This window comes from Malus sylvestris, chromosome 1 (genome assembly GCF_916048215.2).
Source record: "Malus sylvestris chromosome 1, drMalSylv7.2, whole genome shotgun sequence".
Lineage (NCBI taxonomy): Eukaryota > Viridiplantae > Streptophyta > Magnoliopsida > Rosales > Rosaceae > Malus > Malus sylvestris.
This window is the reverse complement of record NC_062260.1, coordinates 28,421,250-28,436,451: the sequence shown is the minus strand read 5'-3', so window position 1 is coordinate 28,436,451 and position 15,202 is coordinate 28,421,250. Positions and strand designations below refer to the sequence as shown.

General features: G+C 37.1%; 1 protein-coding gene and 1 pseudogene across 1 annotated transcript; one reads left to right on the top strand and one right to left on the bottom strand.

Moving 5' to 3' along the window:
* The first annotated feature begins 1,503 nt into the window (after positions 1-1,503).
* On the top strand, positions 1,504-4,004 carry LOC126617440 (MYB-like transcription factor TCL1). The gene is made up of 3 exons (XM_050285505.1): positions 1,504-1,842; positions 1,937-2,024; positions 3,572-4,004. Exons 1-3 carry the CDS (start codon positions 1,779-1,781, stop codon positions 3,729-3,731), a joined length of 312 nt encoding a protein of 103 aa, XP_050141462.1. The 5' UTR covers positions 1,504-1,778; the 3' UTR covers positions 3,732-4,004.
* Positions 4,005-10,646: 6,642 nt separating this feature from the next.
* LOC126617450 (RNA polymerase sigma factor sigE, chloroplastic/mitochondrial-like) lies at positions 10,647-13,866 on the bottom strand (annotated as a pseudogene).
* Positions 13,867-15,202: the final 1,336 nt, after the last annotated feature.

Here is a 15,202-nt window from a genome sequence, read left to right as displayed (position 1 = left end):
TGTGGGACAAATGAATTCTAACACTCCCCCGCACGTGAGACCCCATTTTATGGATCACACGTGGAGTTCGACACATCGGCAACCACGTGGAGCCAAGTCGGGGCTCACCCGTTCGCGCTGGGCCAATGCACGTGGCACGGCAACCACGTGGAGCCAAGCCGGGGCTCACCCATTTGCGCGGGGCCAAAAGGGACCCACCCGTTCACGTGGATGTACGGACCCGTCCCCTGGCTCTGATACCATTTTAAATTTCAAATAGACGGGCCATGGGCCCGCTCCAACAACACCGATATTGTCCCCACTTGGCCACCTGCTCAATCTGTCAGGTGTGGGGTTTTAATACAAAAGGCCTCGGTGTTAGTTAGAGTGGGGTAATTCTATATAAATGACTTGTTCTCAAGCCTTCTGGCCGATGTGGGACAAATGAATTCTAACAGTAAATGCCCCCCCAAGGCCTCGGTGTTAGTTAGAGTGGGGTAATTCTATATAAATGGCTTGTTCTCAAGCCTTCTGGCCGATGTGGGACAAATGAATTCTAACAGTAAATGCCCCCCCCCCCCAATTCTATTTCAATCCGTCTATTTTTTATCTAAATTTGGTCAAATTGTTTCACCTATAAAGAAAGTTGAGGTTCTATCATAAAATTACTTGATAATATGAGGAGTAGCTAACTATTTATAAGCACATGCAAAGATCCTAATCTCATCAATGTCAGATTCATTCTCAACAACTTAAAATAATTTTGTCAAATTGTGCAGACCACCCATGTGACAATATTACTGTTTCATTCTCATCAACGAATAGTGCAATGCAAAAAGGTATTAATTATACATATGTATAGTTAAAATTACGATTTTCTTTCGAACGCAGTTTAAAAATTGCACGTAAAATTTACATACACGAGCAAATTCAATGTTTTAGGCCATGAAATGACATTTTAACTACGTATATAAGCCTCAAGTGTAATTTTTGGACAAAAATTATAATTTTGACTAATGGTAAGATAAGCGACTTGATGAAAAAGTGTTGAGGAAAAAGAATACGGATTCTCTCCAGATGAGGATCTCGGGGATCCACGTATCTTGTCCGTTCATCGTACATCGTGCGGTCAGAAATTATTTTAAATTTTATTATTTAAAATTGAATACAAACAGTATCTAAGAAAAACTGATAACACGATATATGATGAACAAACACCATTCACGGATCCCCAAAATCCTCACAAAGAGGATCCGGATTCGAGAGAAAATACTATACTGTTTGATTCCTTCCTTGCATATGCTAACAAAGGTAAAGAGATGAATGAACCTTTTAGGGAAAGCAGTTATAGCTAGGCAACTTACATACATATAAATAAATATATACATATATATATATATATATATATATATATATATATATATATATGTAGATAGATAGATATAGCTTTTGCCTATTGCCATTTCTTCTTTCTTCCTCCCTTCTGCACTCTCTGATGTCAACTACAAGTCTACAACCACAAGGCCTACGAGTCAACAAACAAACAAACTCTCTCACGTAAACACACTTTGTTGTTGTTGATTGTTGGGCAGCTTAAGCTTGTATTTTTAATATACATGCATACATATATATTATATACATATATATAATATATGTATGTATCATTCGTGATCTCATTCTCTAGCTCATTCCAACTTTCCAAGCGGAAACCCTATTTATCTACTACATTTCTACCCTTCTTCATTCGTTCATTCCTTCCCTCCCAAACATTTGCTCTCTTGTTTTTAGTGTAAGAATCAATGGAGAGCATGGACCGATGTCACCAGAAGCGACCCAAAATCACCATTACTGATCAGTCTGAAGGTCTGTGTGCATTTCATTCCTTCCCAACAAACTTTTACTCACCAGTTAAGTCTGAGTTCTTAATAAACTTAATTTTCTATATTTATTTGGGCAGAGGTTATTAGTGATGAATGGAAATTCATAAACATGACTGAACAAGAAGAAGATCTCATATATAGAATGTATAGGCTTGTTGGACCCAGGTATGTTGTTTTTTTCCAAATCAAAATCCAAATGTTTTTTCTATTTAATTTTGCACCTAGTAATACTAATATAAATGTTTTAAATGTCTAGAACTTAGTTAAGGGCTTAATTCCTTATATTTTTTTTATAAAATAATTCGTTTATGATTCAGATTAGTGCATAGACTTATTTTATTAGTCGCAACAATCGAAAGATGAATTGAAGGACTGCAAATAGAAGCGTAGTGTAACCAAGTTCGCCGGAGTGTTTAGGCCTCCTCTACACTCAAGCTCGGCGGCTCTCCTATATAAAATATAGAGCATTGCTCGAATAATTAAAATAAGAATGAACGTGTGTGTTTGAATATTTAATGAATACATGATAATAGTACCCTTTCCCACCCAAAATTTTCCTTTTCTATTTTATCTCTAACCCTCTCACAGCAAAATGCTGGTTAAATGTAAAAAGTACAAGTAAGAAACAAAATGCACTTTGTATCCACTACTAAAACCAACAGGATCCTCTCCGGATCCTTTTGGTGAGGATCCTCTCCTGATTCTTTTGGTTAGGATTCTGAATATTCGCAAATCGTGTTCGTTTATCGTACATTGTACGGTCAGTTTTTATCAAGTACTATTTGTATTTAATTTTAAATAAAATATTTAAAATAATATCTGATCACACGATATGCGATGAACGAACATGATTGATAGATCTCCGGATTCTTACAAAGAGAATTTGGTGAGGATCCGGATTCCTACTAAAACTCTAAAACACAAAGCCATGTGATTATTCAATTCCAAATAAAAACACACCATCTGAGAAAGTAGTGTCTTTTTCTTTAACGAGTGAGAAAACAAAGAATAGACGTCTGGTACTCGCACTCTGAAGTTGTAAACTTTGTCTTTTCTACTGTCTGGTCTGTAAAAATTGCTGCTCCTAAAGATTATTGTACTCTGAAAATCACAACTGACTCCACGGCTGTACCCTAGATATTTACCTTGTCCAACCGTCAAATTTGGCTTTGAATCCCTATATACAGGATCCTCAAGCCCCTTTTTTCGAAAACACTTTTGCTTATTAGTATTTTTGTTAAAATATTGGAAACAAGTCATTTTTTTAGGAGTTTTAATATAACTCATGGTATTGTTCGCTTTTAAAGTTAAGGACATTTTTACTTAAAAAAATCTTTCATAATACTATTCACTTACAACATATTTTTGTGCTTTTGGTTAAAATTCAAAGTTTTTAATTCTTTTTCATTAGTTTTTTTTTTTTTTTTTTATATAAAACGTAAGTGCTTCTATAGGAAGTGGAAGCGCTTATGGTTGACGGAAGGGACTTCGATCTATGATCTAGAGGCATTTTCAAGTTTTATTGTCAAACTAGTTAAAAGTGTTTTGGTAGGCGTAAAGCGCTTTTAGTATTTCCAGAAGCAATTCCAAGCAGACTGCAAAATCAGGGTCTTCCATGAATAATAGTAAATATTGTCTTGCGGTATTTGAATCACCGTGTTTTGGTATAAGAATGAGCAGAATTTTGTCTTCTTCTTTTTACTTGGTTTCAGATGGGATTTAATAGCTGGGCGGATTCCAGGTCGAAAAGCAGAAGTACTAGAGAGGTTCTGGATCATGAGACATTGTGATGCGTTTGCTGAAAAACGAAATCAACATAAGATAGAGGGCTCTAATATTGATCGTCGTCAAATGTTTTATGGATTTAAGTAGTAGTCTTTCTTTTCGATTGTTTTCTGTGCCTTTCTGTTATTGTGTAGTAATTCAGTTCTTGCAGTTCTCTCTCTCTAGATAAACTGTAATGAGGGAAAAGAAAAGGTAAATTTCAAGTTGTCGCAGCGAAAGCGAAGCAAAGCGGGGGTGAGATAACAACACACAGTTCGTGTAATACTTATGCGTAAATCGGAATAATATAATCGCACATTTCATCCTACAAAAGGGTGAAAAATATTACATTTCATGTATACAAAAGGTAAGTTTATGGAATCTAAAGGCTTTATATATCATCCGTGGAATTGTTGAGAATGAATTCTACATTAATGAGAGGAAATATATTGCATGGAATTCTACATTAATTGGTTTTATAGTGGAACCTCAATTTTCTTCATAATATCAAAGCAGGTTGTCCCACGTGTGAAGCCAAACGGCCAGACACGCTCCACGTCACCCCGTTGTGTTGTCCACATGTTAGGCTTGAAAATTTACCACACGTGAGAGGATTCTTCACTAGACGTTATGCAATCTCTATTTCACTGAACTTTACAAAAGTTCTTCTATGGTACAAATGTGACTAGTATACAACATTGACATGACAATCAGTAGTAAACCGAAGGCGGAAGATCTTTTTAAGACGAGATGTATATGTGTTGATTACTGTAGATGTAGCAATGATAGTTTGTTTAGCACTCTTCCAGGAAACTGCTCCACCATTCAACATGAAAATATAACCACTGGTTGACTTTCTATCATCCACATCACCTGCCAAATCGAAGTCAGTGTACCCCTCAAGTTCCAAAGATTCACTCTTGCCATAAACCAACATAAAGTTTTTAGTTCTTTGCAAGTATCTCAGAACCTTCTTGGCAGATATCCAATGTGCTTCTCCTGGATTTGCTTGAAACCTTCCCAACATTCCTACTATAAACGTAATGTCTGGTTGTGCACATACGGTTACATACATAAGGCTTCCCACTAGAGAAGCATAAGACTTAGATTGCATTTTCTTTATCTCCAAATCAGTCCTCGGGCATTGATTTTTCGAGAACTTATCCCCTTTGTTAACTGGGACTTGGCCACAACTACAACTTTCCATATTATATTGGTGCAATACTCTATCATTGTAACCTTTTTCTGATAAGCCAAGAAATATTTTCTGTCTATCACGTACAATCTCATTTCCCAACCCAAAGTGTGCTTCTCCCAAATCTTTCATATGAAAACTTTCACTGAGCATCCTCTTGGTTCTTTGTAACAACTAAGGACAAGAGCTTGCTAGAAGGATATCATCAACATAAAGCACCAAAAGAATAAACTGTGAACCAAAAAACTTGATGTAAATGCAATCATCCAATTTGTTCTCTACAAATCCCTGAGAATAAACAATCTGATCAAACTTTAAATACCATTGTCTAGATGCTTGTTTTAATCCATATATCGACTTGTTGAGCTTGCAAACCATGTTTTCCTTCCCCCTTTCAATAAATTTAGTTGGTTGTTTCATGTAAATACACTCTTCTAGGTCTCCATTCAGAAAATCTGTTTTCACATCCATTTGATGCAGCTCCAAGTCAAAATATGCAACCAAAGCCATGACAACTCGCATGGAATCTTTAGAAGACACTGGGGAAAAAGTATCGTTGTAATCAATACCTTCTCTTTGAGTGAAACCCTTTGCTACTAATCTAGCTTTATATCTCTCAATTCGACCAAGAACATCTCTTTTGGTTTTGTATACCCACTTACAACCTATGGGCTTAATTTGAGGGCTAGACTCCACAAGTATCCAAATATTGTTTTTGTACATCGAATCTAGCTCTTCCTTCATTGCATTCTGCCATAGAGTTGATTGTGAACTCTCCACGGCCTGAGAGTATGAAAGAGGGTCATCAATATCACCAATGTCAAAATTTGCTTCTTGCAAATAGACATAATCACTCACAGTTGTCAATTTCCTAACTCTGGTTGACTTTCTTGGTTCAAACAAAAGTTGGTTCTCAACTAAAACTGGTTGTTCTGAATCTGAAATATATGCATGTGCAGGTATTTGGTGATCAATTTCCATAGTTTGATTTATAGAAGACTCCAAATCTGCAATTATTTCTTATCTTTCAGTTAATGATGATTGACGGAATAATGTGACCTGGTTGTAGTTGGTAGCTTCAGAGATATCATGCGACTGATCCACCTTTTCAAAATTAAAGTTTTCTTTTGTCAAATCAGAAACATCTTGATCTTTAAGAAAAACTGCATTGTGTGTCTCCTGGATTCTTGTATGACCCTTAGGTATGTAGAATCGAAACCCGATTTTTCAGGATAACCTATAAAATAGCAAGATTGTGTTCTAGGATCCAACTTCCTCTCATTTGGGTTGTAAAATCTAGCTTCAGCCTTGCATCCCCAAACATGAAAATAGCCAAAATTAGGAACTCTACCATGCCATATTTGAAAAGGTGTTGAAGAGACTGATTTACTTGGAACTTGGTTGAGAATGTAGTTGGCAGTTTTCAAGGCTTCTCCCCATAAGAATCCTGGCAACTTCGATCTTGTCATCATACTTCTTACCATGCCAATTAGAGTCCTATTCCTTATCTCTAAGACTCCATTTTGTTGAGGTGTGCCAGGTGTTGTATATTGAGCTACAATGCCATTTTGCTCCAAATAAAGTGCAAATGGTCCATTTTGTTGTCCTGATTCAGTGTACCTGCCAAAGTATTCCCCTCCCCTATCCGATCTAACAATTTTAATGACTTTACCTAACTATTTTTCAACCTTAGTTTTGTAAATAATAAAGCACTTAAAGGCATCAGACTTTTCACTAATAAGAAAAGTGTATCCTAGTCTAGAGAAATCATCTATAAAGTTAACAAAATACTTGTTTCCACATATTGTTTTGACTGGAAAAGGGCCACAAATATCAGTGTGTACGATTTCAAGCAACCCTTGACTTTTCTTGGCATCTAATTTCCTAAAATTGGTCATTTTACCCTTTAAGCAATCAACACATTCTGTTGCAGTGGCATGATCTAATTTTGGTATCAATTCAGCTTTAGAAAGTTGAAGAATTCTTTCTTTAGAGATGTGCCCTAATCTCTTATGCCAAAGAATATAAAAAGTATCTTGTTCTAGCATTCTCTTTGAACTAAAGTTTAAAACTGAGTGGTCAACATACTCAACTAGACAATCTAGACGCTAGAGATTTTCAGACAAAAGGGCAATTCCCAAAATTTTATCAAAATAGTCTTTTTTAAAGATTTTCAAACATACATCATCAGCAGAGAATGCATAACCATCTTTTATTATTTTAGAATCAGAAACCAAGTTTCTTTTCATTTTAGGCACATATAGCACATCTTTTAATTGTAAAACAAAACCAGAAGTCAATTTCAAATTGACTATCCCTATGGAATGCACTGCAACCTTAGTCCCTTCCCTAACATAGACATGATACAAAGCATTTCCAATTTCCTTTTGTTTTTTAAAACCTTTCAAAGAGTTAGTTATGTCTACTGAGCATCCAGTATCAAACCACCAAGAGTCAACAAGTACTTCATAAAGATTTGACTTAACACGGACATGTACTTGTTCTTTCTCTTTGATCTTAACATAATCTTTAAAAAATTCACAATTAACTTTTAAGTGCCCTTTAGTCTTGCACCAAAAACACTTAAGTTTAGACACATCTTTAGGTTTAGCCTTAAATTTGATAGATTTTCTAGGGGAGTCATTTACTTTAGCAGATATATTAAATTTGTTAGAATTCTTAGTGAATTTAGAATTCTTACCAAGACCAGAAGAGCCACCATTGTTGAATGCTCTCTTCTCTCTTCCAGATTGCACATAGTTTGCTTTTTCAATCTCCTTGCCTTTCTCTTGCTTTTGCCGGGCTTCTTCTTGCACACATTGTGCAATTAGTTCATCTATATCCCAGCTTTTCTCTTGTGTATTATAGGAGACTTTCAACTGACCATACTTTGTGGGGAGGGCTTGAATGATCATAAACACAAGCTGCTTCTTTCCAATGTTTACATCCATGGAATTCAACTTTTCAGCAGCATCTGTCATTTTCATTATATGATCTCTTATAAAGCAAGTACCTTCAATTTTGTATGTAGTTTGCAAGGATATGTATTGGCTCACTTCTGCCTTTTCATACTCTTTAAATTTCTTTTCAATTGCAGCCAAATAGTCCACAGCCAATTCTGGTTTCTTGATTCCTCCTCTGATGGTATCAGTCATCCCAGCTTCTAAGATGGAAAGTGCTACTTTGTTGGCCCTTGTCCACCTCTCAAAATCTGATCTTTCTGCCCTGATACTTTGATCACTTATGACAGGCCTAGGATTATCAATTGCTATATCAAACTCATTTAAAGGCAATAGTAAACTGATATCCCTTATTCACTTCTTATAGTTGCCACCACCGGTAAGGATCAAAATATTTGCCAAGTTTAAGCTCCTCATCGATATTGCAGACACTGATGAATATGAAATCACCATATGAACATTTAGAGTTCTAATTTTTTTTTCCACAGTCTATTGCACATCAAAGCTTTATAACCAATATCCATATATACAATCTTAACAACAAACAGTTGATAGGCGCATATAGGATTAAGGGTTTCAAGATAAACCATGGACCGATCACTAGACCTGGCATTTTGGACCCGACCCAACCCGTTAATGTTAGTATTTGGGTGGATGCTTAATGGGTTGGGTCGCTAACGGGTGAACCTGTTAACAACCCGTTAGATAACGGGTCACTTTGGGTCAACCCGTTAGACCCGTTAACACCCGTTAGTTGAGGATGTTTTAATAATTTCAATAAAGTCTTAACAGCAAAATATAAACTCTATGCAAAATAATAATAATAATAATAATTGTTAACGGATGAAACGGGTGACCCGTTAGCTTAACGGGTCGGGTTTGGATGACCCGTTAGCTTAACGAGTTGAGTTCAAATGACCCGTTAACTTAACATGTCGGGTTGAACCCGACCCAAACTCAATAAACCCGACCTGTTTACAGGTCTACTGATCACCATGTAATCAGGAACAACCATCTTTTTGTACTGATTTGTTCCATAAATCTCAGTTCATGGTTTTGATAGCACCATTAAGTTTGCATAAATTCGAACCAAATATATTTCTTATGAATGATCATTTTAACATGCTTTATTCCAAGAAATCGCAATCATATTTTAAGAATGACATTTTTCATGTTAATCAAAAGATCATTCTACAAGATTCATATAAAATTTTATTTTATATGATATTCATATTGCTTATCCGAGTTTTGAAGATCACATACCTTTTAAAGAGATAAACATCAACACCCAGCAGCGGAAACATTTTAGACAGATATTGAACACTAAACAACAAGGTTTGATTTACTCAGATTGCTGATGAATGGGTCGGGATTAAAGGAACAAGATAAAGTCTTCCTTCCCAAAAGAACAAACCTAGAAAACCCAAAAAAAAAAGAACAGATTTCGAATACCAACAGTCATAATTATGGGCTTTTTATTCAAAATGGTACCTGAGATTTGCATCATCCATAATTTTGATCCCTGAGATTTAAAATCAATAGAAGTAGTCCCTAAGATTGTCCACCATCCATGATTTTGGTCCTTCCACTGAAGCTTTTGGCCGAAAGTTTGGGCAATTTTCAAAGCTTCGTAACTCAATCGTTTCTTAACCAAATTCGACCCGTAACATATCAAAATGAAGATAGGAAAGTATAGAGTAAGATTATATCTATTTGGAAGCCCAATGATTTCTGGAGATGGTCGGAAAATAACCTCAAAATTGACTGGTCCGAGGAAAAATTGGAAAACTCGCCGGAAACTGGGTAAACTTTAAACGTTCATAACTTCTACTCAACGAAATTAAGTGATTCAAAAACAAAAATCATACTTCTCGATAAGAAGAAGAGAATGGTACCTTTTTTAGCGCTAAATAGCCATGGTTTGGCCAGAAAACGGCTCGAAAGTTGCTTACTCGTTTTTCAACAGCCACTTTCGAGCTGTTTTCTGGCCAAACCACGACAATTTAGCTGTTGAAAAAGGTATCATTCTCTTCTTCTCGTTGAGAAGTATGATTTTCGTTTTGAATCACTTGATTTCGTTGAGTATTGAAGAAGTTATGAATGTTTAAAGTTTACCCAGTTTTCGGCGAGTTTTCGGCAAGTTTTCCAATTTTCCCTCGGACCAGTCAACTTTGAGGCTATTTTCTGACCAACTCCGGCAATCATTGGGCTTCCAAATAGATATAATCTTATTCTACACTTTCCTATCTTCATTTTGATATATTATGGGTCAAATTTGGTTAGAAAACGATTGAATTACGAAGCTTTGAAAATTGTCCAAACTTCCGGCCAGAAGCTTCAGTGGAAGGACCAAATCATGGATGGTGGACAATCTCAGAGACTACTTCTATTGATTTTAAATCTCAGGAACCAAACTTATGGATGATGCAAATCTCAGGGACCAATTTGAATAAAAAGCCTCATAATAATCTAACTAACCTTATTTTACCAAAAACGCACCATTTAGGAAAAATTGTTGTGAGACCTAGAACCGGCTTCGAAACCTTATTATGGTGATTTTCAGTGTTTTTTTATTTTTTATTTTATTTTTTATGCTTCAATCGACCTTGCTTGATTGAATTTAAGAACTTAAACCTAAGGCTCTGATACCACATGTAAACTTATATTGCCAAGAACAAGATTAAGTCGCATAAATCACAAACAAGAAAGCATGAAAAACTCTTACATAAATATGTAAAGAACTCTGCAATACCACTGACCTGATGAACTGCCATTGGAAGATGCCATAGCTGCTGCCATTCAGTCTCAGTGCGTTGCAATCCTTCTCCTCTCTGTCAAATGAATTTATGCTCTAACCAAGAATAGGACTTAGTTCTTAATCGAGCATGCATCTGTGAGAGCAGAGGTCACAATATATATATATATATATAGACATATATCTCTCCTAATCCAATAAGGATTCCCTATTAAAATCCCTGCAGGAAACAACTTATGTCTCCTAATCCACATCAGTTCACCACTATGATAGACTCCTCCATCAACAAGAACTCACACTCATCTTCCTATAAGGCTTTCTTATACTAATTGGTCCAAATAGCTAATAACAGTTCACCGAAAACTCATGTTCATATTCTTACATAGACTACGTATCTGCGAAGATATTCTACTCGAGCTGGATGTTTGAGCTTCATGAGAGCCTTAACTTCATGCTTTCGAACCATTTCTCGTGAAATATTTAAGTTACCAGCAATCTCTCCTAATGTTCTATCACCCTTACCATCAAGCCCGTATCTCTGTGTGTCTGATCACCAAGCTTTTCCTTCGGCTTCAGGGAATCAAGCTGGGAGAGAATATGCATAGAAAGGATTAGCGTAATTGAAAAAATGTAGCTTATAATAATCCTATTGATGTCATTTTCAAGCGCAGAAAGCAGTGAAGTATGAATCTGAGGTTTTAGGAGAGGATAAGTACCACATCATCAATAGCAAGCCTGAGAAGAGCAGGTTTCCGCCGGTTATCACCTTTAACACCATCAACATCAGTACTACCGTTAATATACTCCTCTCGTGTAGTTGCATGCCTTGAATGAAGAGAGAGAACAGGCTTTGAGGCCCTCATTACTTCATGATACCTCTCGGGAAATTCCAACTTTTTCGATTATGTCTTCATCAGTTGGCATTCTTTTGAGCTGGCCTTTTGGATTTCCGCCCTAACCTGCATAAGTTTTCATTACTTGAAACTTGCATTCTACGACGCTGCCATTCGCTTAAGCAAGTAAAGTTCCTAGAAAGATAACGCTGCCATTCATTTCCTCTTCTATCACAAAAACTTACCGAGTCCAACTTTATAGCCAAAGTCTAGGACCCTCATCTCTGTGAGCTAAGACCGCCAATTTCCATGCTTATGTACTATTGTTGTCAAAGGATTCATGTCAATGATTATACTGTCCTGAAAAATTATAGCCCTGACCTAGCTTAGGTAAAAAAAATGCTTACCGACTCAAGGCCAAATGAAACACGAGTAAAGCTTGAGACTGTCATGGAACGTATGATGGCATGCCTGATCCAGAACAGACCATATGTGGAAATCTGAAAACTCTTTTTTGGTTCAAAGCGATCAATTGCCGTAATAAGCCCCCTCACTCCTGCCTGGCAGAGGTCTTGAAATTTTGGACCATTTGCAAAGTCTTGAAAAGATTTATTAATGACAAATAACACGAGTCGGAGATAGTGCTGAAAGAAATATCAGCATTACCAGTTTCTCTGCTTCACATTTAAAACTAATATAATCAGTATTGAAGGCTTAAGCCAGACAATGCTTGCCTTGATGAGCTTGTTTCGTGCAGCTCGACCAACTTCGAAATGTTTTTTCACTTGAACCACACTCATATTTGTCGCCTCAGCCAATTTGCCGTTAGTTGGTTTTGTCCCCAAATCCTTTTGTAATTGCTCTCTCACTTCATGAAGACACTGGATCATGAAATGTAATTATTTAACAGCAAAATACATCCCACACAACACAACAAGGGAACAATTCCGCAACACACAAGACAATTTTCAAGACTACAGCCAGAAAACGGAAATTTGAGAAGGCTCACCTTCATAGGTTGCATTAGCTTAAACAACCAAGCATGCTCTGAAGAAGTTAGAACCGGAGGAATCTTCATCTTTTTCCATTCCAAACTGACCAGATCAGTTGAAGCCGAATACTCCCTAACCAGCGCCTCAATCTTCTCATTTTCGTTCTTTTGATCTTTCCTCTTTCAAACTACTAAAGCAGCCACTTTCTCATCCTTATTCCATTTCAATACAACCCTTTTATCAAGATTCAATCTTCTAGCATTCTTTGTCTTGCTCCTAGCCACATTACCACTTGTTCTCTTCTCTTCTTTCTCATGATCACCTTTGCTCGTCTTCTTCCTCTTTTTCCGATCCCTCCTCATCAAGCCGTCTGCATCCTCCACATCCGAATCAGCTCCAATCTCGGGGCTACACTTGTACAAGTTTTCCAGCTTGGCAGCTGTTTCATTGTAATCCACTTCCAAAGTAGTACACGGAGCAGCTTCATCAGTAGCGGTAGGTTTCACACTTTTCGCGAGTTTTCTAGCTTTCCCTAGCCTGTTTTGGTGCTTCTATAGGCAAAGGTATTTTTACCTGGGGTGCAACCAATGCCGTCTTATTGGATTCATCTGTTTCAAATGCAACTATCAACGGCTTTCTGAATGTAGATCTCTGACTTGTCGATTTTGTGCTCAATCGTAACGGAGTCCCTGCCGGTGAGGTTGAAACTGTCACAACCCCATGCCAAGTTGCCTCAGAAATAGTCGAAGCGATGAGGTTGACAGCTTTATTTGTGCACAAACTCTGCAAGCACATATAAAGAAATGTAGCCATATTTTAGCCCTTCCCCGTCTAGTACAATTGCACATATACAATTATTTCAAAATATACAAATATTCAAAATTATCTCAAGTTCTTAATTTCCAATTCTGATCTCTCCATTTCTTTTATACAAGCGATACTCTTCTTTAAGTTGATCTATAGTGCAGAAGGAAAATTCTAACTCATGTGCATAAAAGAAGCACTTGCGCTCTATCCAATGTGACTACATACACTTAACGCCATTTCCAATGTCTCTAATTCGGAAGCTTATAAGTTATGATAAAAATAAAACTACATACTAAACTAAATTGGTCTGGTTGTCTTCACCAATCCCAACTCTTAAATCCCATTGATTCTGTACTGTATGATTAATATTTAACACCCTCCAAAATTCATAGAAAATTGAAAATTAAGAACTAAGAAGCCTGTAAATTATCAGTAGAGCAATAAAATAATTCTCGCAATGGAAAAAAGGGGAAATTAGACAACTAAAATTTCAGAACATTACTGGTCATGAAGCACAATTCTTTATATATAATTTTCTCGGGAAACAAACACATTCCAACTGCTATCGAGAGCTGAGTTGCAGAGAATCATACCTCTTTTGCATAAAACAATGCTCGACTGATCCGATGACAATAATTTCGGAGAATTTCAGGAGTAAGAGTTTAAGAAAGTTCCAGACTTTTTTTTGGTAACGAAAAAGTTCGAAGCTTTAGAAGTGACAACGTAAATGCGGGAAATACGGTGTCCAGAAATTAATAAGTAAGCCGAACCAACGGTCCGGAGTCTGGTACTCTAACATCGACGGCAGATACGTGGACACGTAGGTCGTATAGACCCGGGTAATATTAACTACGGTGTGTGGTTGTTTTTGAGCGGAGGATGGTGTTTGTGAAGCTCTGGCGTGGCCGGTTGTGATTGGACCACAGGATATCTGTGGAGGGAACCAGATCCCCTCCGAACCCAAATAAATTAATCCTCCTGAGCAAAGGATCTGAACCGTTGAAATTTGATCCAATGGCTACAAACAGAGGGCCCCTCTAAAAGTTATAATAATTGTAATCGTTGGATCAAATTTCAACGGTCCGGATCCTTTGATTCTTAAGCTTAGTTTATTTGGGTCCAGAGGGGATCCGGTTCCTCTGTGGAGAGCTGTGGATGAAGTTGGTGACACATGGGCATGTTACTATTGGACGGGGTGTATTTGTTTGTGGAACCAGATCCCCTCCGAACCCTTTGAAATTGAGCCTCCTGACCAAAGGATTCGGGCCGTTGAAGTTTAATCCAACGGCTACAAACAGGGGGTCCCTCTAAAAGTTATAATAATTGTACCCGTTAGATCAAATTTCAACGGTCTGAATCCCTTGGTCAAGAGGCTCAGTTTACAAGGATCCGGAGGGGATCCGGTTCCTTTGTTTGTAGTTTGTGGGACCTACATAAATGTTGGTGGTCTTTGGTATATACTGCCTGGTGAGAAAGAGGAAACTGCTCCCCTAGGGTAGTTGTGAGGAATCCAAAGAGTCTGCGTCCGAAGAATTTTCTGAGAAAAATTAATGAAAAGGGATTGAAAATTTTGAGTTTTAACGATAAATACAAAATAAAGGGTAAAGTGAATAGTACCAAGATTGACTTTTTAGTGTATAAATGTGGTTTTTCATTAAAATGAACAGTACCAGAAGCTTTTCATTAAAGTTCCCAATTTTCTAAGATATGCTCGCTGCTCAGTTCTGACCTGCTCACGGATCCGAATGCTTGCGCCGAAGTTTGCTGAAAGTGTTGTGAAAGCAATGGGCCTGAGTGTTTTCTCAAAGCGCTATGCTGATGAAAGAAGAGTTTCCCTCTTAGCCACTATGTAGAAGACTCTAATCCTGACTATTGAAACCATGCGTCCTGAGAGGGATGTGATTTGTGACGCAAAAGAAGCTGAAGTTGTGATGACTGTCAAAAATAGTTGAAGGAATTATTTTTCCTTAATAATTTGGAGATCAAATCCACAGCATACTCTAACCAAACAATACAGGAATCACATTAGAATTAATA